This window comes from Bufo bufo, chromosome 11 (genome assembly GCF_905171765.1).
Source record: "Bufo bufo chromosome 11, aBufBuf1.1, whole genome shotgun sequence".
Taxonomy (NCBI): Eukaryota; Metazoa; Chordata; class Amphibia; order Anura; family Bufonidae; genus Bufo; species Bufo bufo.
This window is the reverse complement of record NC_053399.1, coordinates 91,953,436-91,978,492: the sequence shown is the minus strand read 5'-3', so window position 1 is coordinate 91,978,492 and position 25,057 is coordinate 91,953,436. Positions and strand designations below refer to the sequence as shown.

At 42.6% G+C, this 25,057-nt stretch overlaps 1 protein-coding gene across 1 annotated transcript in view; it reads left to right on the top strand.

The window, feature by feature from the left end:
* The window catches only part of NTRK1 (neurotrophic receptor tyrosine kinase 1), a 64,095-nt gene that overhangs the window by 26,144 nt on the left and 12,894 nt on the right, over positions 1-25,057 (top strand). The window contains exons 4-11 of the mRNA XM_040411102.1: positions 5,626-5,694; positions 6,145-6,299; positions 6,404-6,546; positions 6,827-6,962; positions 12,571-12,900; positions 13,177-13,194; positions 15,876-15,934; positions 17,858-17,960. Of these exons, the coding sequence (XP_040267036.1) occupies positions 5,626-5,694; positions 6,145-6,299; positions 6,404-6,546; positions 6,827-6,962; positions 12,571-12,900; positions 13,177-13,194; positions 15,876-15,934; positions 17,858-17,960 (1,013 nt within the window). The remainder of the gene's footprint in view (positions 1-5,625; positions 5,695-6,144; positions 6,300-6,403; positions 6,547-6,826; positions 6,963-12,570; positions 12,901-13,176; positions 13,195-15,875; positions 15,935-17,857; positions 17,961-25,057) is intronic.

The following is a 25,057-nucleotide window of genomic DNA, read 5'->3' as shown; positions in this document are numbered from 1 at the left end:
ACCTCTCCATGGGTTATGTCTGCCATTAAAGCTTACTTCCATTGGAAACAAGCAGCCATGTTTTTCAGTTTGTGGACAATCTGTGCTTACCAGACAACCCCTTAACTCGGTTCGAAAATTTTTATTTTTGGAAATGGAAGTTCTGCCTCTGTTCCAGGCGTACACAGACTGTGTAGACTCACATGGAGCTGCATAGACTCCTATGGAAGTGAGCCTCTTCCAGTAGGGACAGTTTTTTTAGCTGGTAAGGGGCCTCTCCGTTGTACTGTAGATATGGTGCATTCACTTGGAGGCTACATAAGTAAAATCATTTTAAGACCCCCGTGTGCCCAGTTTTCCATGCGACTTCCTACACTGATGATCTCCTGTAGAGGTCTCGGAGGATTTTTTGCTTCGTTAGGCTGATTTTGCCTTGTCATTAATAATGTGGCTTATTGAGCACTTGTTTTGTTGTTCTGCAAAGTTATTAAGTGTTCTCCTGGAGCGTTCCTAATTGCAGGAGAGTGTTGCTGGCACGAACTGCACCACTAATGGACTTCTCACCGATGAGGTGATTTGAATAAGCAATTAAATAAAATAAAAGCCCTTTATTTTTTAAAGTTTGATGGGAATATGATTTTCATAGGTAGGCAATTCTTCATCCCTTGGCACCATATTTATCCTCCAGTGAATTTACTAGATCCATCCTAGTATAGGTGAAACTATTGTTCATCATTCTAGGGTTTAAATGGGGTCATAGCCTTAATATTTGGTATGTTCCAAGTAATTACGTTCATAAAGGAATTGTCTCGTTTTGATAACCTATTTTCAGTACCCCTCCTCTATTAGCCAGGGGCTACAAAGAGTGTCTACTCACTCTGGAAGACCTGGCATGTCCATGCATTACCTGGACAGTTCATTGATTTCAATGGAGATGGTGGAATCACCAGGATAGGTTTTGTCTAGGGATGAGCGAATCGACTTCGGATGAAACATCTGAAGTCAATTCGCATAAAACTTTTTTCAATACTGTACGGAGCGAGCGCTCCGTATGGTATTAGAATGTATTGGCTGAAGTTATTACTTTGAAAAGTCTCTCGAGACTTCGCATAATAACTTCAGAAATTGATTTATACTGTAAAAAAAACATTTCCCGAACTCGGGTTCGGTTACAAGTGGTACCTTGGAACCGAACCCGAGTTTTGGAAATGTTTTTTTTACAGCACAAATTAATTTATGAAATTATTATGCGAAGTAATAACTTCGGCTCATCGGAGCCAATACATTCTAATACCTTACGGAGCGCTCACTCCGTACAGTATTGAAACAAAGTTTTATGCATATCGACTTGTTGATTTGCTCATCCCTAGCCTTATGTCATATTGGGTGGGTTTAGGGCATGATCTTGACCTTGACTCTTCTGCTAAGCAATTCCGCCTGCTAACCCAATGCAACTGCTCCAAAACACTGGACCCTATTCTGCTGGAGTTTTCGGAGTGTTTTATACTAGTGACCTTGCCTCAGCATAGGTCATCAGTATCTGATCCATGGGGGTCCTCCCATCCTTGCCTATCATGCACAGCACCATCCATTGGGTAGCGGCTGGGCTTGTTATCGCAGCTCAGCCCCATTCACTTGAATGGGACTCAGCTAAGCCTAGGCGACATAACCTAAGTGACAACCAGCATTCTGAGCCAGAAATGAACTTAGAGCTATTGTTGCTTCTCTTCCCGCATTCTTCAGGGCAGCTGGTAAAGCGAAGGATAGTGAAAAAGAGCCCCTCCAAAGAGAAAATATAACATCTATGCTCCAACCTGAGCATTTCTGTTGACTGAAACTCCCTTTGAAGATCAATATAAACCTTACACATGTGGGTTCCCTGATGGAGTACTGGTGCTTAGTACATGCAAAAAGAGGACTTTTTGGGCTGAGCTAAGAATTTTATGGCTTGAATAAAGATGTACATACTTGCGTATGGAGGGAGAAGGTTTAGTGAAGGCTTCACGCTAGAATGAAGATTCCAAGGGAAGACATCAAATAAAACACTGCCTTGAAATCCTTACCCCCATTCATTTATGAGCTATCATGTCAACTGCAAATGACAAAAACATAAACAATCACAAACAAAGCCAATATCAACTCTCCGAAGGTCCTGTCCCTATAAAAAAAGTAGGAGATGACGGTTCCTGACATTCTACAAAGGGCCATCATCTGCGGATGATTACAATCCATGTTTAGATCTTGTAGTTGTTATTTTTTATTTGTGTTTTTGCCTTCTTCTTGTGCATCCATCGTCTTGCTTTGTTTGGGTTTTCAGTTCCCGTTTGTGATGTTTTTGGCTACAGGCCACTAAACAAGAGGACCTGGGTCAAAGCAGCTCTGTTTTGAAGTGTACATCATGTCCCGAGCATACTAAAGTCTTATCTTCCTACTAATACTACACACAGTGCATTATTTCTTCATATTTCCTTCGGTAATTCCAATTCATAATGCCAGTTTTCATTTAACAGCCTTTCTTAAAGGGGTTGTCTACTTTAGATGAAGGTTAAAACTCTCTAAATTACGAAGTCTAAAAGCAACCTCTGCCTATATGCCCCTTTAGGGAAGATGGATATCATAGAGGGTGGCCCCCTCTTGTTCTGGTGGACCCGAGCTATCACTACAATACATGGATGACCATTCATCAAAATGGCCACCAGGCAACACTACGGTTCCCTGCAGTGAATGCTAGTCTGGTTGTGTCTTCTGCTGGCAAAATAGGCTGTAGAGGTTTCGGGAGCGGGATCAACTGATTGCCCCATTACTAAGGGTCTTGTATCTGATGAGACAATTCTTTCAGTAGGAGGATCAAGTCAAGTTGGAGTTATAAGAGCTATGGTTGTTATGAGCCAACATAAAAGTATTGGGAAGGGTATAACAAGGAGGTGAGTACCAGAGGATTGTCAGTCACATAGTCAAGCAGAAGCAGGTATATGATACCATAACATGTAGCACAGGAGAGTAGTCACCAAGAATAGCCAAGGATTTGGCACTGGTTTTCATGCAGATCTAGATATGTGGTACTGTTGGGAGTGAGACAGAAGAAGAGTCAAACAATGCAAATCAAAATTAGGCTCTGACCAGACTTTCAGTCCCTTCCCAGAAGCAGAACTTCTGTTCCATGCATGAAAACAGAACAGGGCTTTTAGATCATGCATAGGCCATGCTTCCACTAAAATAATTATAGGGTAGTATAATAAAATATTGTAGTAAAGTAGTATAATACAATATTATTATGAGAACATAAACGCCATCTCCACCGGCTACGTTCTGTGTGATCTCTTTCTCCACCTCGTCTGAAACAAAGAGCTTCTGTGAAGCAGATCTTCTGCCAAGCAAAATGTTATTGTAGGTATCGAATTCATGGTAGGAGGGGAATCTCAATATTTTACTATCATCAATCAACGGGAGCTCCCATCCCGAAGAGCACAAATGCAAAGGTTCTTATTATCAAAGGTCAACTCTTTTTGTGTGATTTTTTTTTTTTTGCTTTTTGTATTTTCATATAATTTATGTATAACAGTAAAAAAGGAATAAATACTGTTCTTTTTTTATATATATATTTTATACTGTGGAAATACACTGTACATTTACGGTATATACAAAATCTAAATTTATACTTTTATCCTGCATATTTTAGTCAAATAAAGGATACTTCAAAAATTTGAAGGGCAAACTCGTTTAGATGCAGTTTTTGCAATTTTTTATATGTCAAAAACCCACACGTAACTGTACTGTATGAAAATGGCTTTATTTTACTTCCTCCCAAGAATTCAAATGTGGATTTTGCTTGAAAAATTACTATAAAAAAGGACATAATCATAACACAACATAAAATCAGGTCTCATATCACTAAACACATAATTTTTTTTTTTTAAAAGTACATATTCTTGACAATGCCAACCATAAAAAAGAAAATCTCAACATAAAATATATTTTTTTAATCTATTTAAATTTAAATTTATTTTTTATTTGTACCGCGTATCTATGAGAAAAATCTGTCTCTTAAAAATTATAATCTAATTACAGCTCATAAAGTAGCCAAGGACTGTAATATATTTTAAATTGACATACATAAAAATATCATGCTTTTATTATAATTTAATTCACTTCCATCCAGGCAAATGCAAATTTGGTTTTAGCTTCATGTAAAATATTCTTCAAAAATAAACTAAACAAAAATTTATTTATAGTATTTTTTTTTTACAGGTTATGCTAAAAGAGATTCATAGATAAAAATAACTAGGGAGAAAGGAAACTGAAAAAAGACTAATAAGCAAAGATTTTAAATAAGCACTCAAAAAATTCAATCACAAAATAGTTAAAAATAAGAAAAATTTCTTGTAAAAATAAATTATAATTGCACTAAATGCAGAAATAATAGAGGTAAAATATGTATTAATAATAACAATGACTATTAATAAGTGATTATATTTATGAATACATAATATGGTAATGATAAAATAATAATAATTACAAATGATTAACACAAAATCTGAATAATAAATATATCATTATAAATTCATACTAATAAAATAACAATTACAATTTAAAAGTAACTATTAATTAGTCATGTAAATAAAATAATAGTAATTATTGCAAAAATAGGAATAATAAACTGGTACTAATAATAAAATAATGATTAATAAAACAATAATGATAATATAATATAATAATGTAATAATAAAAAAAAAATTATTACATAATTGCTGTCATATTCTTGGCGCTGTTTTTCCAGGTGTTACGCCTCATCTTAGGCCTGAGAGCAATAAGTGACAGTGAAAAGTGACTGCAGTCAGATGTCTTGTTTGCTGAAATCAATGCTTACAGCAGAATACAATCTCTCAGCAGCTGGGTACAGCGGGGACTCAGTGTGGGGACTGACAGCGAGCGCTCATATTTACTCCCCTGTGGACAATCATTGACCTGACAAGAGCTGAAATGTATCTGCCCTCGCTACCCAAGGCTGCATGGAAATCTTTCCAAATGGAGGCACGTGCAGGCTTATTTACAGCCATTTACATCAGTCGTTACTTAGCTGAAAGCAGGCGAGAAAGATGGAAAAGCTACAAATTTCACTTAGTAATGTGGCGTTCCTCTGTTATAACTACTGCAAAGGGACAAATAAATTGTCAACTGGGTGTTAACATTTGGGAGTGTGTTCCCTAATAGTTTGATACTGTCCGAACAGTTCGGAAGGACACATCATTTGACAAGGGGAAACACCTATTTTTCAATTTAGTCCTAAATTTTTTGGGTGGGAATAACAGACGAATGGCACATTGCGGAGCCAAAAGAAATGATGATCCAGAATTGTTGCAGTGGGTAATACAAGCATTTACTAAAAGTGCTAAGAGGACTCTTGTATAGACTATTTTGTTCCTGTGGGAGGAGGGTTTATACACTGGAAACTCTTCCATCTATCAAGAGGACATAGTCTAGCTTTGGAGCCAACACAAGCAGCCATGTGTCTTAATGAACCCAACTCCTCACCCTTTCACCTTCCTCTTCCTTCGGATGTTGACAACTGTAGTCTTCGGTCTTGTCACACCAGAACACATATGTTTGGAGTCTTGTCTAAGCTGTTTTTTCTTCTTCTTTCAACAGCAACCTATCTTCTAACTCCTTGGTCTCGCTGTCTTGGAGGACATTTCATGGTCTACCTCTACAGGAGTTGTAGGTCAAACTTCTTTCTTACTATGAAAATTAGTCCTATGTGTGTGCATAACTGTTTCTGAAGACATAAGCAATTATTTGTGAAGAATACAGGATAGCTCTCCTCTAGAAGAAATAATGCTGTACCTCTAGTGCCATCTATAGGTGACTACCCTGCAAGTCAATTAACCCCTTAAAGTGTCATGAAACATGACTTGGGTGATCAGCCAAACCACAGACACTCATCTGTAGACAGCATGGTTTCAGAATTTTTGCTCCCCATTAGTACAGAGAGTTTTGTATACTATTGTTAGGTAGGTTGCCTACTGTCTGCCGCTCCACAAGGAGAACTTGTACCTATTAGGAATCGGACATGAAGAAGTCTTGTTATGTTTGAACCATTATGAGAACCAAGAAAGGGAATTTAACCATAATTTATGGCCTTCTTTAACCTCATTGTTCCTCTGCTAGAGTCCTGACTGAGAACCCATTCCAGTGCTCCTGTGAAGTGCGGTGGATTCAGTTTCGTAGAGAAGAAGGTTGGGCTGATCTTGGAAACCAATCCTTAAGCTGCTGGAAATATGGGGTGGAGATTTTTATAGAAGACGACAACATCTCGAACTGTGGTAGGCATCTCACGTGTCCACAAATGAGATGGTGTGTTTATTGACAACTGATAGGTAGATGAAACCTATGATTGCTTAGTTTTAGTTTAGTTTTCTTCTTGTAGATCGTCCAGATGTCTTCATTGCAGAGCAAAATCTGACAGTTCTTTATGGGGACAACCTGACCCTTCAGTGTAATGTAGCTGGTCAGCCTACACCAACGGCTACCTGGATTTTACCAGATCTGAACGTTCAATTTGAAATTGAGGTATGAAAAAAATGAGTCTGGCTAGAGTAATCACTGACAGAGTAAATTGATAAAAAATTCAGAAATGTTTCCCGATAGTCACAACAGTTGTCCTGTTGATAGTTCATTATCATTATCTAAGAATGTCCAAATGGGGACAACACAAAAAAATCATACTTGGAATGGTTTCCCATGGGATCTAAGTGTACTATAAATGTCAATAGACTTGTGAACATCATGTTGTAGTTTCTCCATCATTGCAACACTCTTTTGCAATGTTGTCTATGTCTTTCATCCGCAGCAGTCTGATGGTCCTGATATTGAGATCTTCTTGCATATTTTCAATATCTCTTCCGGATTCAACAAGCGTGATGTCAGCTGCTGGGCTGAGAACATGGCTGGTCCCACCAAAAAGTCAGTTCAGATAGATGTCCACTGTAAGTTCACATTCAAGCTTTGATCTGTATGTATTTAGAACCTTACACAGAAGTGGCTGTAGAGATGCAATGGTATTGGGTACTTGTCTGTATGAGTATTGCTACAGTGGCAGCCATGAGCCTCCCCTTTCCTGCTTGCCCTGCTAGGCAACCCAGACCCGCCTCCTGTTGCCTTTTTTCCAGCAGGTCCGGCTCCTGGGTCTGCTCTGCCACTCCACACAGGCTATGGCCTGCTCGCCATCAGGGCCACGATTTACCATAAGGTGGACTGATAAATAGATCATACACAAAAGAGGAGAACATATCAAAGCAAATTGGTGTTGAATGTCAGTAAATGAGGTAATCTGTAAGCCAATAGATGTTTTGGCTGAAGATCAAAAGTGTATCTTTTGGCCTTCTCATAGATTGGTCTACCCAAGATTTCTCCAAACTGGGTGGCCAGAACTGAAGTCTGTTGAAACAGCCATAATGATGTACAAATCAGAGCTATGGATGATCTAGGCTTATTTCATCATTATATGTCAGGAGATATTTGAATTCATTAGTGTCCAAGAATTAGGTATTGGTCTGAAGGTTGGTGACTATAAAATGTGATTTCTAGAAGACGATCTCTACTTGTTTTGCCTTTTCAAAGGTGTCCTACTGTAGTTGGTTGACCACCTTATGGTTCCATATAAGATCCCATAAACAGAGAAAAGTCGGAAAAGCCTGCTGATCTTGGTGGGAGCAGATAACTTTCTTATGTGTATGAAGGCCTCCCATCTCCTATGATCTCAGGGAAAGAAAGGATTCATGTGGAATTTTATCATGCCTAATCCTTTGTTCCCTGGGAGATAAGCTTCCACTGGTGCTTTTCTGGCAGTGAGTCACTCTCCTCTCCCCACTAAAAAGACATGTATGCATGGTTGAGCCGAGGGGAGTTGAGGAGTATAGCTGTCAGCCGAGTGAGCACTTGGCCAGCAGCTACTGAAAATGTATGGGCACCTTCAGCCACTAGACAACGTACGTCTGGGGAACGACACGATGGAAGAAAGTATCTATTCCTGGCAGACACCTCTCCAACTGATTTATGGGAAGAAAATCTTACTCACTGGAAAAACCTTCTGATTAATTCAGAGAACCAATACCCACACAAAACCTAATGGAATTGTTGTAGGAAATATTCCAAACAAGTGATTTAACTCTAACGCAACTCTCTAATTGACCCTTTCAGGATTGTACATCTCTTGCCCAAGACTCTCATCCATTTAGAGCTACACATGGTTTTAGTAGATCTACTGCCGCAAAAGTATTTAGCTGCTACAGTTATGGAGAAGGACAATTTCCATCCCTCTGTTACAACGTGTGGATGCCAACATTATGTAGTTAAAAATTACCTCCTGGGGCATTTTTGATGCTCAGCCCAAAAAGCCAAACATCAATTTCACATGGTAGCCCATGGTCTAGGACATCTCTATTTCAGTTACTTGTTTGTGTTCTCCAGTTTGTATTTTGGAGGTTCACTGGGTGGATTTTTTGAGTTTGCTATAATATTATTATTATTATTATTAATTATTATTAAAGCGTCATTCATTCCATAGCACTGTACATATGAAAAGGGGTATACATACATAATACAGACAATTGCACGAAGCATGAACAAGACGAGTTAGAAACTGGTATAGAAGGAGAGACGGCCCTGCCTGTGAGGGTTTACAATGTACATGGTATCGGAGAAGGACACAGTAGGAGAGGGTAAAGTTGGTCATGGCGGTGTAGAGGCAGCAGGGTTACTGGTTGTAGGCTTGTCTGAAGAGGTGGGTTTTTAGGTTTATTTGAAGGATTCCACTGTAGGGGAGAGTCTAAAATGTTGGGGTAGTGAGTTCCAGAGTGTGGGGGATGCACGGGAGAAATCTTGGATGCAATTGTGGGAAGAGGTGATAAGAGGAGAGAAGGAGGTCTTGTGAGGATCGGAGATTGTGTGTGGGGATGTATCGGGAAAGTAGCTCAGAGATGTAGGGAGGGGACAGGTTGTGGACAGCCTTGTATGTATTTGTTAATATTTTGAACTGAATTCGCTGGGCAATGGGGAGCCAGTGAAGGGATTGGCAGAGGGGAGAGGCAGAGCAGTAACAGGGTGAGAGGTGGATTAGTCGGGCAGCAGAATTGAGGATAGATTGGAGGGGTGCGAGAGTGCTAGATGGAAGGCCACAGAGGAGAATGTTGCAGTAGTCTAGGCAGGAGATGATGACGGCATTTACAAGCATTTTTGCAGACTCAAAGTTGAGGAAAGCAAGGATGCAGGAGATGTTTTTGAGTTGGAGGTGGCAGGTGGTGGAAAGGGCTTGGATGTGTGGTCGGAAGGGGAGGGCAGAATCCAAGGTCACTCCAAGGCAGCGGACATGGTTGGCCGGGGAGAGTGTGCAGCCATTGATCGTGATAGATAGGTCTGTTGGGGGGGTTGAGCAAGATGGGGGAAAGATGATGAATTCTGTTTTATCCATGTTAAGTTTTAGAAAGCGAGAGGAGAAGAAGGAGGATATGGAAGATGGGCATTGTGGGATTCTGGATAGTAAGGTGGTGATGTATGGACCAGAGAGGTAGATTTGTGTGTCGTCAGCATAAAAGTGATACTGAAAGCCATGGGACTCTAAATGTCCGGTCTGTGAGGTATGATGTGATCCAGGAGAGGGCCAGGTCAGTGATGCCAAGAGATGAGAAAGTTTGTAACAGAAGAGAGTGGTTGACAGTGTCAAAGGCAGAGGACAGGTCAAGGAAAAGGAGGATAGAGTAATGTTTTTTTGGTTTTGGCTATTAGTAGGTCATTGGTGAGGGCAGTCTCAGTTGAGTGGTGGGGTCAGAAGCCAGATTATAGCCGGTCCAAGTGGGAGCAGGAGGAGAGATGAGAGGACAGTTCAGAACTGACATGTTGCTCAAGTAGCTTTGAGGCATATGGAAGAAGTGATATGGGGCAATAACTGGTCAAAGAAGATGGGTCAAGTGAAGGCTTTTTGAGGATGGGTGTAATGGTAGCACGTTTAATACCAGAGGAGAAGACACCCGAGGTTAGTGATAGGTTGAAGTGGTGAGGTATGGCTGGGATAAACACTGTGGTGAGGTTAGGGATGAGGTGGGATGAAATTGTGTCAAGTGCACAGGTGGTGAGATGTGATCTGGAGAGTAGAGTGGAGAGTTTTTCTTCTTTAATGGTGGAGAAACGGGTTTTGGGAGAAGAGGACCGAGCAGTTGAGTAGAGGGTCTGTGGGGACTGTGTACTGAAGTTTTCTCTGATGTTGACTATCTTTTGTTTGAAGTATGTGGCAAAGTCCTCAGCTGAGATGAGAGGAGAGGGTGGCTGGGGGACGGACAAGGGAGTTAAAAGTGTTAAAAAGTTGTTAAGGGCTGTGGGACAGGGAAGATATGAGATGAGAAGTCGCCTGTTTTGCATCAGCGAGTGAGGATTTAAAAATGAAGAGGGATTGCTTGTATGTGGTGAAGTGATCCTTAGAATGGGATTTCTTCCATCGCCGCTCAGAGGCCCTGGAAGCTTGTCTGAGTTTTTTGGTTCGGTTGGTGTGCCAGGGTTGTCTGTTGATTTTTCAGGTTTTATTGTGTGTGGGGGGGCAACAATGTCCAGAGCTGTACTTATTGTGGTGTTATATAGGATGGTGGCAATATGTGGGTCTTGGAGGGAACAAATGGTAGAGAGTGCCAGAAAGAGTCAGAAAGCAAGCGAAAGTTAAGATGTTTAAGGTTCCTGCAGGGGGTGCTAGTGTGTGAACCAGGGGAGCAGAAGAAGAGACCAGTGAAGAGAAGGTGAGTAGGTTGTGGTCAGATAGGGGGAGAGGCGAATTAGAAAGGTTAGATAGGGAGCAGAGGTGGGTAAAGATCAGATCCAGAGTGTGACCATCTCTGTGGGTGGGAGCGGAAGACCACTGTGAGAGGCCAAAGGAGGAAGACAGCGATAGGAGTTTAGAGGCGGCTGAGTGGCAGATGTTTATATATATATACACTGCTCAAAAAAATAAAGGGAACACTTAAACAACACAATGTAACTCCAAGTCAATCACACTTCTGTGAAATCAAATTGTCCACTTAGGAAGCAACACTGAGTGACAATCAATTTCACATGCTGTTGTGCAAATGGGATAGACAACAGGTGGAAATTACAGGCAATTAGCAAGACACCTCCAATAAAGGAGTGGTTCTGCAGGTGGTGATCACAGACCACTTCTCAGTTCCTATGCTTCCTGGCTGATGTTTTGGTCACTTTTGAATGCTGGCGGTGCTTTCACTCTAGTGGTAGCATGAGACGGAGTCTACAACCCACACAAGTGGCTCAGGTAGTGCAGCTTATCCAGGATGGCACATCAATGCGAGCTGTGGCAAGAAGGTTTGCTGTGTCTGTCAGCGTAGTGTCCAGAGCATGGAGGCGCTACCAGGAGACAGGCCAGTACATCAGGAGACGTGGAGGAGGCCGTAGGAGGGCAACAACCCAGCAGCAGGACCGCTACCTCCGCCTTTGTGCAAGGAGGAACAGGAGGAGCACTGCCAGAGCCCTGCAAAATGACCTCCAGCAGGCCACAAATGTGCATGTGTCTGCTCAAACAGTCAGAAACAGACTCCATGAGGGTGATATGAGGGCCCGACGTCCACAGGTGAGGGTTGTGCTTACAGCCCAACACCGTGCAGGACGTTTGGCATTTGCCAGAGAACACCAAGATTGGCAAATTCGCCACTGGCGCCCTGTGCTCTTCACAGATGAAAGCAGGTTCACACTGAGCACATGTGACAGACGTGACAGAGTCTGGAGACGCCGTGGAGAACGTTCTGCTGCCTGCAACATCCTCCAGCATGACCGGTTTGGCATTGGGTCAGTAATGGTGTGGGGTGGCATTTCTTTGGAGGGCCGCACAGCCCTCCATGTGCTCGCCAGAGGTAGCCTGACTGCCATTAGGTACCGAGATGAGATTCTCAGACCCCTTGTGAGACCATATGCTGGTGCGGTTGGCCCTGGGTTCCTCCTAATGCAAGACAATGCTAGACCTCATGTGGCTGGAGTGTGTCAGCAGTTCCTGCAAGACGAAGGCATTGATGCTATGGACTGGCCCGCCCGTTCCCCAGACCTGAATCCAATTGAGCACATCTGGGACATTATGTCTCGCTCTATCCACCAACGTCACATTGCACCACAGACTGTCCAGGAGTTGGCAGATGCTTTAGTCCAGGTCTGGGAGGAGATCCCTCAGGAGACCGTCCACCACCTCATCAGGAGCATGCACAGGCGTTGTAGGGAGGTCATACAGGCACGTGGAGGCCACACACACTACTGAGCCTCATTTTGACTTGTTTTAAGGACATTACATCAAAGTTGGATCAGCCTGTAGTGTGTTTTTCCACTTTAATTTTGAGTGTGACTCCAAATCCAGACCTCCATGGGTTCAAAAATTTGATTTCCATTTTTTTATTTTTGTGTGATTTTGTTGTCAGCACATTCAACTATGTAAATAACAAAGTATTTCAGAAGAATATTTAATTAACTCAGATCTAGTATGTGTTATTTTTGTGTTCCCTTTATTTTTTTGAGCAGTGTATATTGCTTCCCTTGACCATTCTCTTTCTTTACCAGTTTCTGCAGTAATTATTGACTTGGGCGAGGTGATTCATCAACATCACTCCTGCATCCCTTATACAATAGATGGGAACCCTGCCCCGGAGGTCAGCTGGCAGTTAAATGGAGAGACCCTATTCATGAACACCTACATATACACAAGGCTGCTTGAGTACAGAGAAAACGGGACCCTAATCCATGGCTGCTTGTACTTTAATAACCCAACGCATGTCAATAATGGCAATTACACGCTACTGGTGAGGAACCGGCTCGGGGAGGACAGCAAGAGTGTCTACAGTATCTTTATGGATAATCCATTTAAATTTGACCCGGAAGAGCCCATTCCAGGTGAGCAGTGAGAGGGGATAGTAATTAAAGGGTTCTTGAGCTGTGTCAGTTAGTTAGACTCGTCGTAAAAGTGTGAATGGTGGAGGTTCTTGTTCCTTAGCTGAAGAGCTGACCACTCAAGGATGGTCACACACCATAGGAGTGGTACAGTAGATGTTGATTGTTTTTGAGGAGTACCTTGAATTGTAAATTTTTATAATATGTAACACTACTTTACTATCCACTTTAAGTTTAGTTTTTAGTTTTTAGTAATTTTATGCCTTTTTTCTTTTGCAGTGTCGCTGTCTCCATCTGGTAAGTCATTCTGCTAGATGTCCAAATTGGTTGACTATACTTAGATATGGTAAATTTCTAATATTCAAGGATTCAGCTAGAGGGCCTACCAGTGCATGTAGTCTGGGTGTTGGGTCCCAAGATGGGTGCAATCAGCTGATTGTGTGTTGTGTGCTGTGTCCTCTTTACCTCTACTTAGTAGCCAAGGTACAGGATATTGCAGCTTCATCTCGTTCACTTAAATGGGACAAAGCAGAAATATTCTGCACCACCACTACTATGTAAACGGACCAATGAAAAGAATGAAGAGCCCACTTCAAACTCCTGATCGGCAGAGACTGACCGAGAGTCGGTTCCCCATGATCCAATATTGATACTCTACCTTGAGGATAGGCCATCAACATTCTTAACCTGGAAAACCCCTATAATAGGAGAGGTATCATCTAACTTGTGTCCACAGCCATACCGTAGGAGATCAGGTCACCATCAAGGGCAGTGCCGCATAAAAGAAGATAACCCTTGGTAGACAACTCTAAGGGTTGTCCACTGCTCTCTACTTCCTGGTCCCCGATGAAAATGCCTGTCCAGCCTATCACTCAGTTCAGCCTATCACTGACTGAGGCGGATCTCTGCTGTGGCCAGTGATTGGTTGAACATGGTTTCCCAGCCATTTCTTGCATGTCTGGGACTAGAAAGTAGAGAGCAGAGGGGATCAGTGAGGTGAGTAATACTTTTTCTTAGTTTTAACACATTCTGGTCCTTTACTTAAAAAGTAGTCCCCTGGACAACCCCATTAAGCATCAATATTAGGAGCCCTTTAAGGCCAAGGACAGGATAGGCCCCTGCCTTATACTCAGGTCAGTATTGAACAGATACTGCCATGTCCGATTTCAGCTACTATGATAAGACGTCTTATGCGCATTTTATGCAGTTAAACCGATTAGCTCTTTCCCTTACCTTGGTAAATGCAATAACATAATCTAACTGATAAATCAGTCCTGCCTAGAGGCTAGCTGGACTACGACAAGATGGAGCCTGAAGCTACAGGGATGATGTGTCTGGTGCTGCAGTGTCTGGCCCTAGACCTGACTGATTACTAAAGTCTGTAGCAGAACAAACAGAGGGAGAGGAGTAACACACGACTGCAGGATCAGACTACATTGTGCTTATTTGTAGTCTGAAACCATGGAGACACACAGACAAAAAAGAAAATTGCTAAACTTTTCAACGAGAAAATTTACAACATTTCTTCCATTTTCATTGTAGAATCTACATAAACTGTGGATTCACTTGGTAAATACACTATTCTGCTTATGTTGTACTGATTCTGATTCTGCAGAATAGTGAGTGCAGCTCTGGAGTATAATACAGGATGTAACTCAGGATCAGTACAGGATAGGTAATGTAAATACACAGTGACTGCAACAGCAGAATAGTGAGTGCAGCTCTGGAGTATAATACAGGATGTAACGCAGGATCAGTACAGGATAAGTAATGTTATGTACACAGTGACTGCACTAGCAGAATAGTGAGTACAGCTCTGGAGTATAATACAGGATGTAACTCAGGATCAGTACAGGATAAGCAATGTATGTACACAGTGACTCCACCAGCAGAATAGTGATTTTAGCTCTGGAGCATAATACAGGATGTAACTCAGGATCAGTACAGGATAAGCAATGTATGTACACAGTGACTCCACCAGCAGAATAGTGATTTTAGCTCTGGAGTATAATACAGGATGTAACTCAGGATCAGTACAGGATAAGTAATGTATGTACACAGTGACTCCACTAGCAGAATAGTGAGTGCAGCTCTGGAGTATAATACAGGATGTAACTCAGGATCAGTACAGGATAAGTAATGTATGTACACAGTGACTGCTCCAGCAGAATAGTGAGTGCAGCTCTGGAGTATAATACAGGATGTAACTCAGGATCAGTACAGGATAAGTAATGTATGTACACAGTGACTGCACCAGCAGAATAGTGAGTGCAGCTCTGGAGCATAATACAGGATGTAACTCAGGATCAGTACAGGATAAGTAATGTATGTACACAGTGACTGCACCAGCAGAATAGTGAGTGCAGCTCTGGAGTATAATACAGGATGTAACTCAGGATCAGTACAGGATAAGTAATGTATGTACACAGTGACTGCACTAGCAGAATAGTGAGTGCAGCTCTGGAGTATATTACAGGATGTAACTCAGGATCAGTACAGGATGAGTAATGTATGTACACAGTGACTCCACCAGCAGAATAGTGAGTGCAGCTCTGGAGTATAATACAGGATGTAACTCAGGATCAGTACAGGATAAGTAATGCAATGTAATGTATGTACACAGTGACTGCACCAGCAGAATAGTGAGTGCAGCTCTGGAGTATAATACAGGATGTAACTCAGGATCAGTACAGGATAAGTAATGTAATGTAATGTATGTACACAGTGACTGCACCAGCAGAATAGTGAGTGCAGCTCTGGAGTATAATACAGGATGTAACTCAGGATCAGTACAGGATAAGTAATGTATGTACACAGTGACTGCACCAGCAGAATAGTGACTGCAGCTCTGGAGTATAAAATAGGATGTCATTCAGGATCAATGCAAGCTATCTAATATTTATAACGAAAAATGTATTAATTTCACGTCCAATTAATTGAATTTTACTAACAGAGTTATAACAATTTCCGTACAACAGGCGGAGGCAATAGCACGTACGTGAACCCAGTGGAGACGGTGGACGACAACACATTTGGGGTGAGTTTGTAGATGCTGCTGCACATACACACAAACCCTCGAGGTACCGGCACCTAGAACCACAAGACTCTAACACCGCAGTGTAATTACACGGCCAGAGGTAATTTAAGACATAATTGATGCTCCTTTGACAGTGCGTTAATTTGCTGGTAATTTAAAAAAAATTTAAAAATGAGGCTAAAGCAAAAACCACTAAGTAATAAATACGGCTGATTCTAGCTGCATAGTAAATTTTATAAAACATCCTAAGAGCTGATGTGTGGTGGGGAGAGAGGTCAAACCCTGGTCCCTGGAAACACACATTTATAACATGAGTGCAGACAGTTTATCTGGAGCGACGGCGCTGCTCTTTTAGTTTACCCTACTTGCTGACATGTTTCAGGTTGGTAGGTGTGCCTTGAAGCATAGTGTACATGCCCACCACTGGACAACATTTTACCATTTAAATAAAAAATACTAAATATATTACAGCACTTATACTGTACTGAGTTATACTTCAGAGCAGCACTCGTAATTCTACTGACATCAGAGTTGAAGTCTCCCAAAACTGTCTAGTGCCTCAGCTGATTGATATTCTGAGCACTCTACAGTAGGTCCATGTGAAGCTCCTGGGTCCAATGCATGATTTGACTCAGTGCCCCACCTACCACGTGACATTTTTAATACTAATATCTTATTATGTGGCAGAAGGGTCTTTGGGCCCCCTGTGATGCCAAGGACTGAATTTGACTTTAGTTACCCTATAGCTACTTCCTTGTTAGGGGTTTTTCTGACTTCAAACTTGTTGTAGTAATGAAATAATGTATGTACACAGTGACTGGACCAGCAGAATAGTGAGTGCAGCTCTGGAGTATAATACAGGATGTAACTCAGGATCAGTACAGGATAAGTAATGTATGTACACAGTGACTGCACCAGCAGAATAGTGAGTGCAGCTCTGGAGTATAATACAGGATGTAACTCAGGATCAGTACAGGATAAGTAATGTATGTACACAGTGACTGCACCAGCAGAATAGTGAGTGCAGCTCTGGAGTATAATACAGGATGTAACTCAGGATCAGTACAGGATAAGTAATGTATGTACACAGTGACTCCACCAGCAGAACAGTGAGTGCAGCTCTGGAATATAATACAGGATGTAACTCAGGATCAGTACAGGATAAGTAATGTATGTACACAGTGACTCCACCAGCAGAATAGTGAGTGCAGCTCTGGAGTATAATACAGGATGTAACTCAGGATCAGTACATGATAAGTAATGTATGTACACAGTGACTGCACCAGCAGAATAGTGAGTGCAGCTCTGGAGTATAATACAGGATGTAACTCAGGATCAGTACAGGATAAGTAATGTATGTACACAGTGACTGCACCAGCAGAATAGTGAGTGCAGCTCTGGAGTATAATACAGGATGTAACTCAGGATTAGTACAGGATAAGTAATGTATGTACACAGTGACTCCACCAGCAGAACAGTGAGTGCAGCTCTGGAGTATAATACAGGATGTAACTCAGGATCAGTACAGGATAAGTAATGTAATGTATGCACACAGTGACTCCACCAGCAGAATAGTGAGTGCAGCTCTGGAGTATAATACAGGATGTAACTCAGGATCAGTACAGGATAAGTAATGTATGTACACAGTGACTGCACCAGCAGAATAGTGAGTGCAGCTCTGGAGTATAATACAGGATGTAACTCAGGATCAGTACAGGATAAGTAATGTATGTACACAGTGACTGCACCAGCAGAATAGTGAGTGCAGCTCTGGAGTATAATACAGGCTGAACTGGGGATCAGTACAGGATAAGTAATGTATGTACACAGTGACTCCACTAGCAGAATAGTGAGTGCAGCTCTGTAGTATATTACAGGATGTGAAGCCAAGAGGTTTGATGTGCTCTGTGTTTTCATCCTTAGGTCTCTGTGGCTGTAGGCTTGGCTGTCTTTGCCTGCCTGTTCCTTCTCATCATGCTGATTGTACTTAATAAGTGTGGAAGACATTCGAAGTTTGGAATCAACCGTAAGTTCCCCTCAACTTGATGGACATGTTGTATTTGACCCATGATAAAATATATGTGAAACTCTATGGCAGGCATCCTCAAACTGCGGCCCTCCAGCTGTTGCAAAACTACAACTCCCAGCATGTCCGAACAGCCTACAGGTATCAGCCTACAGCAGGGCATTGTGGGAGTTGTAGTTTTACAACAGCTGGAGGGCCGCAGTTTGAGGATGCCTGCTCTATGGCTTTGCAGTAATGAATAATCGACCCCACAGCAGGGGGATGGGGAAGAGCGTGGGACTTCGTTTTCTCCATGTTTCGTGGGTTCAATAAAATGTGAGGAGTCGATGGGTAAATAGATGGATCCCATTGTGACCGGTTCCACCTCTTTATTTGCTGTATAAACACGAGTGAGCGCCACGTTTCCTAACAATCCTCCATGAATAGCCCGAATCAAGAGAGGAAATAGATCCCGAAGAATGCGCAAATAAATTCATTAGCCCTCAGTGAGAACCTAAACACAACAAGATTTATAACCCCTTAAAACCACCATAATGGAGCTGTGAAGAATAAACCGCTCCCATAATGCAGTGGGGCAGTTAAAGGGGTTGTGCCACTAATACAAATGTATTAGTACTAAGTACCACTGTTTATCAAAATTGCCGTTTTTAAAAGTTCAAAGCCCCCCATCGTACCGTACCATTGCTTAGAGCCTTGTACTGTAGGATATAGGAGGCCTCCTTGGTAAGAAGAAGGTGTGTGGCACATGTCACATGATCTGCTGGTATTAGGACAAATCTCACTGACCTAAGTCCTGATTGGACAGCAGACACATGACAAACCAGGAAGTAGGATCCAAGCATGGGGGATAAGAGAAAACGGCAAATGAGGTAAATTTGAAAAAAGAAAAAAAGGAGGAGTAGGAGCTAGAGCAATCGGTGAAAATACACTTTAGAGTAAAAAATAGTTTATGGAACAAACCCTTTAAAGGGGGTCTATCACCGGGAAGTTCCCTGTTAAACCAGGCACAATGCCTTGTAGGGCTAGCTGAGCTGAATGTAATGGTACCTTTTACTTAGCGAGCCGTACTTTTAATGCATATGCAAATGAGCAGTTAAGTGCACGGAGGGTGGGCCCAAGTGAGTCTGTGCAACTTTGCTTCTTCTGCTTCTTCTGCTGGCCCTTCCCTCTCGTTCATGAGTCATAGAGTCAGGTTCCTGCATAGGAGCAAGAGTGGCTTTGGTCTACACTTGGTCCACTTAGCAACAGATTGTTAAGTTAAAGGTATCATGACGTTCAGCTAACCCTACACGACATTGTTTCTTGCTTACCAGTGAATTTCCTAGTGGCAGGCTCTCTTAAAAGGAGATGTTTCCATTTCAACATTTATGGCATATCCACAGGATGCCTGATGTTTGTGGATGCAACACTTGTTCGGTGAACGGGGGCCCCAACTCGCCAAACACGTTCATAGTTGCTGATAGTCCTGAATTGGCCAGAGTTTTCAGAGACAATCCTGGCAAATTTGCCCTTTCCTGTCCCTCAAAATGGGTGGGTCATGTATAACCTTACCCAGAAGTGGGTGTTATTGACATGTTTGGAAATTGTCAATGGGGCGGGGCTTAAAACATCTGACTTTTCCAACCAAAATGTTGGTAAGTATGATTCAACTATTTCCAGTACTCTCATTGAAGTCTATGGAGAGGGTCAGCCCATGTTCATCCTGCTCTCCAGTTGAGTATGAGGAGAATGGACAATGTTTGGGACAATGGTTGTGCAGGATTTTACTATTGATGGCCTATCCTCAGGATAGGTCATCAATATCTGATCGGAGGGGTCTGACATCCTTCCGGCACCAGAGGTACTGCAGAACAGCTCATTGACAGGGGATGCAGGGTGTGGGAACCTTGCCGATCAGACATTAAAGGCCTTTCCTGAAGGACATTCCATTTAAAATGATCATCATCTAAACTTGACCCTACCCTGCTAATGTGACTAGGACCTGAAATAATCAATGAGTAGATTAACGCAATACTGGACACTCTTCCATATGCCCCTACTTATGCTGCCACCCTGGCCCTTCAAGGGTTACCGGCAGTCGGGAATCGGCGTTCTTAAGATTGTTTTTGTACAATATGCATAACTGCATTTTCTCAACTTTAACTAAGGCAAGAAAAGAGTGTTTGGAAGAGCGCACTTCATTAGAGCTTGTTCCCCCACGCCAGGCTGTAAGAGGCAGCTAATTCACTTTTGAAATTGATTCAAGGCTTAAATGGGTTTGATGCGTCTGTTTCCCAAGGGCCCGAAGACTGAGAAGAGCTGAGAGACTGTGAGTGTGAGATGGAAAAGTGGCCTCAGCACTATAGTCTTTGGCTGCCGAGCAGTATGTGTAACCCTTTATGTTGCAGTAAAATATTCTTAGATGGGGGTCCAATCAACAGCTTCCCGATAGTCAACAGAACACATTACTTCAGTATTTGTAATATGAAGGTGCACTTTCAGAATCTTTAGTTGGGTAATTCAAACATATTCTTGGGTTCTCACATGATGGTTGCTTCACTCAACATGAGAGCATATCCTATGTGACAGTTAAAATCACAACAAGGCACAGTGACCATATTAGATCTCCTGTAGAGACACAGCCCTTCCAACACTCTACAGTCTGTATTTGTACCTTTAATAGTCCCAACTGGAACCTTCCTGATTAAGGGTGATGCCCAGGTCTCCGTGCCTCAAGTGCCTTAGCTTGGGGCTTTCTCTGTACTTACAGGTTGTCACCCTTATTCGGGGCACTTATTTTACTGTGGCTCCAGTGCCTGATACAATGACCAAGGAGTTGGATACTCTTTGATCTGGTGGCATTACCCTAGTGTGTCTTCTTCCTAAGGGACCTGGCACTTTGGCAGGGAGCGAGACTCCCCTACTCACACTCCGCATCAACTGGCCAGTCGTCCCTGCAGCTGTTGCATCTGCTGGTCATCTCTTTGGTGTCAGACCTGTCGGGAGGTAGACTCGATCTTCTCCCAAACATGATCTTCAGCAGCCTTTCTTGTCACAACTAACCAGCCGTTGACCTCTGCTCCATGTTCCTAACCGGATGCTTAGTTCAGTTCTGGTTGACTTGAGGTCTTCCAGTTCTGCACACCTCCTACAGGAGAATGTGTGCTGTGGTCTTTGGTACTGGCCCAGTTTCAAAGGGAACATAATTGCAGGAGGCAAACCACCTCTCCTTCTGCCTCTACCACTCTCAGGGGTAACATTCACAGGAGGGACACTCCCTCTAATCAACTGTAGAGATAAAGTGTCACAGTGACCCTCTCTCCAGTTTTACCTACTTTGCTATGGACCAAGTAAACCTATTGACACCAATCAAATGCTTGTCACAAAACATAGAATTTGCTTTATGATCTTAACCACTAGTCATGTCCTGCTCCTATTTATGTGTTTTCTGCCATAAAACTCCAGTATTTCAACTCTAGATTTTAAACTTTATTTCAGAAAATATGGAATCCAAAATAACAATGAATTAAGTTGCCCTACTCCCATAATGATCCCTTTTCCATGGCCCAGGTCTCCTTGATCCAAACTTTCCTGCTCCCTGGGAGTAAAGGCCAGACTGTACATGAACTTTTTACTGCTAGGGCACACCTTCTGGCTAACAAAGGAATATGACTCTTTCCTACACAATATTAACGGTTCTCCCTTCTAACCATACTTAGGACATCTTGGAATTTGGGGCCATGCGGTAAAGCATCATGGACCTTGAATTCCATAAATATGAAGAAGATTAATCGTTCTTGTATATGTGTATATCAGGCGGAGATGGTAGATCTCAGGAGGCATCTCTTAACTAGCCGGGAGGATTAGATATAGGCAGCTTATAGCTTTATATACATTAATAGATCTCCAGAGACCTTACAACTACAGCTTCCAGTGATACTAGAGACTCCATCTATTGTTAGTGCAATGCATCAGGATAGAATGAGCCCATCACTGCTGGGAACTGGAGAGCTGTGATGTCATTCATTTCTTTTTGAAATAACCGATATTAAGAGACTAGTGATGTCATTGCTTTAAAACAATAGTCTTCAACTGTTGCAAAACTCCCGGCGTGCTCTAACAAGCTGTTAATGTACCTGCAAGGGATACGTTCTTAGTTGCTGGAGAGTCACAGGTTGGATACCACTGCTGTGAAATATAATATAGCATATTGTCATGGATAAGGTAAAGGAGTAAACACCACACCGACAACCAGGGGGGAAGGGAAAAGACACTAGGCCTCAACGCTAGGGAAGGGAAAGGGTCACCACCTAAAGAACCCTACTTCTGGCCCTGACTCCTAACCACATGGGCACCCCTTGAAGGTAGAAATGCCCATACACAGGAACCTGGAAGCCCTGTAGACCCTGAGGATCCCTTAAGATATTGGCAGGGCTGAGACAACCCGTTCCTTCCCAGATGAAGGAACAAGCGTCTCCCTGAGGCCTAGTAACAACAACCAAGGGGAAAATACAAAATACAAACAAGCAAGACACCTTGCTTCTGTTGTAGAAGGATGAGGAGAAACTCAAGGAGAACCACACTCCAGCTCTTTCCAAAACCGCATAGTCAGAAGGGTAGGGTCAGACTATAAAGGGTAGAAGTGATGACCACTGAGCAACAGCTGAGACAAGGGAAGTGGTCATTAACCCTATCAACACTGAATCAAGAGAAATCAAGGAGGCTGTTAGATTCCCCCACGCTCAGCCAGTCTCCTTGATTTTCTGACATCAGTTACCTGAGGGACTGTGACACATATATAGAGAGTAGTGATGTCATTGTTATAAACTACAACATACTGTATATGGAGAGCAGTGATGCCATTACTATAAACTATAACATACACTAGGGATATTTGGCTTTCGGGTGAAATTTATGGAAAACTTAAAAAGTTCCCGCTTCAGTGATGATATATCATGAAAGTTGGGCATTTAAATACAAGCAGTAATGGTGATTTCTCATCTCGAACAATTTATTGAGACAAAAGCCCACCCCAGTGCTGGGTATACCCCCACAAAATGTCAGTGTCTCCATAACTTGTCATGTGGCCTTGAGCATCAATTACAGCTTGACAACGACGTCTCATGCTGTTCACAAGTCGGCTTATTGTCTGCTGAGGCATGGCATCCCACTCTTCTTGAAGGGCGGCCCTCAGGTCATTGAGGTTCTGTGGTACAGAGTTAAAAGCCTCTACACTGCGACTCCATAGGTTTTCAGTGGGATTCAGATCTGGAGAAAGTGCAGGACACTCCATTTGAGGTCATCCAGTCTCCAGCAGCCGTTCCCTAATGATGCAATCTCAATGAACTGGTGCATTGTCCTCCATGAAGATGAGATTAGGCCTGTGGTGTTAATGTAGAGGCACAATGACTGGATTAATGATGTTATTTAGGTAGTATGGGGTTGTCACTGTACCATTCACAAAGTGCAGGGCAGTTCTGTATTGACTAGACACATCTGCCTACACTGTAACACCACCAAAGGCTCATCTGGTGACAACAGTGGCTGATGCATAGCACTCTCCTTGACGTCTCTAACATTGTTGACGGCCATCATTTCTGATCAGCGTGAATAGACTTTCATCAGTAAACCTCACTGAGGCCTACTAGTCCCTTGTCCAGCGTAGATGCTCCCTGGCCCATGCAGGACGATGACGCCTGTGGTCAGTTACCCTTGCAGGTCGTCTAGCACGGAGACCACACTGATGTAAATGGTTTTGAATGGTCTGATGTGACACTTGGGTGCCTCTCACCTCCCTTAAATGTGCCTGGAGTTGTGTGGCATTCATCATCCGGTTCCGCAGGGCATTGTTCACAATTAAGCGGTCATCATTGTGGGATGTGGCCAAAGGACGTCCACTTTCTCTGCCTTTCTGTGACTCTTCCAGTCTCTCTGTTGCACTCTCTCTTCTGGTGACACTCTAAGCTCAGTGGCCACTTCTGTCTGAGAACATCCTGCTTGAAGTCTCGCAATGGCGAGGTACTGTTGATCAATTGTAAGGTGTCGTCTTGATGTCAAAATGTGAACAGCATGATGAGGAGGACTGTTTAAATACCGATTCAGATTGAAGCAGAAAATGTATTGGGTGTTTCATGGATCAAACACCTGTCGTGAATTTTGCTGTTAAGCTCCTTGTTACAGAACAACAAGTTGTGCAAAAAGTACTGAAACACTGATCAGTTGGACATGTGCATTCAAAGGTTTAGAGTAGGTCACATTAAGTTCACCTGTAGAGGTTAGAGGGCATTTTAGGTTCATTCTGAAATTTCACCCACAAGCCAAATATCCCTAACTTTTTGTAAGTAGTGTATATGGAGAGTAGTGATGTCATTGTATAAACTACAACATACAGTGAGGAACAGAAGTATTTAAACACCCTGCGATTTTGCAAGTTCTCCCACTTAGAAATCATGGAGGGGTCTGAAATTCACATTGTAGGTGCATTCCCACTCTGAGAGACAGAATAAAAAATAAAAAAATAATCAGGAAATTACATTGTATGATTTTTAAAGAATGTATTTGTCTTGCACTGCTGAACATAAGTATTAAACACCTGAGAAAATCAGTGTTAATATTTGGTCCAGAAGCCGTTGTTTGCAGTTACAGAGGTCAGACGTTTCCTATAGTTCTTGACCACGTTTGCACACACTGCAACAGGGATTTAGGCCCACTCCTCCACACAGATCTCCTCTAGATCTGTCAGGTTTCGGGGCTGTCGCTGAGCAACACAAAGTTTCAGCTCCCTCCAAAGATGTTCTATTGGATTTAGGTCTGGAGACTGGCTAGGCCACTCCAGAACCTTGATATGCTTCTTACGGAGCCACTCCTTGGTTATCCTGGCTGTGTGCTTCGGGTCATTGTCATGTTGGAAGACCCAGCCACGACCCATCTTCAATGCTCTGCCTGAGGGAAGGAGGTTGTTGCTCAAAATCTCACAATAAATGGACCCATTCATCCTCTCCTTAATACAGTGCAGTCGTCCTGTCCCCTTCTCAGAAAAGCACCCCCAAAGCATGATGTTACCACCCCCATGCTTCAATGCTTCACAGTAGGGATGGTGCTCTTGGGATACAACTCTT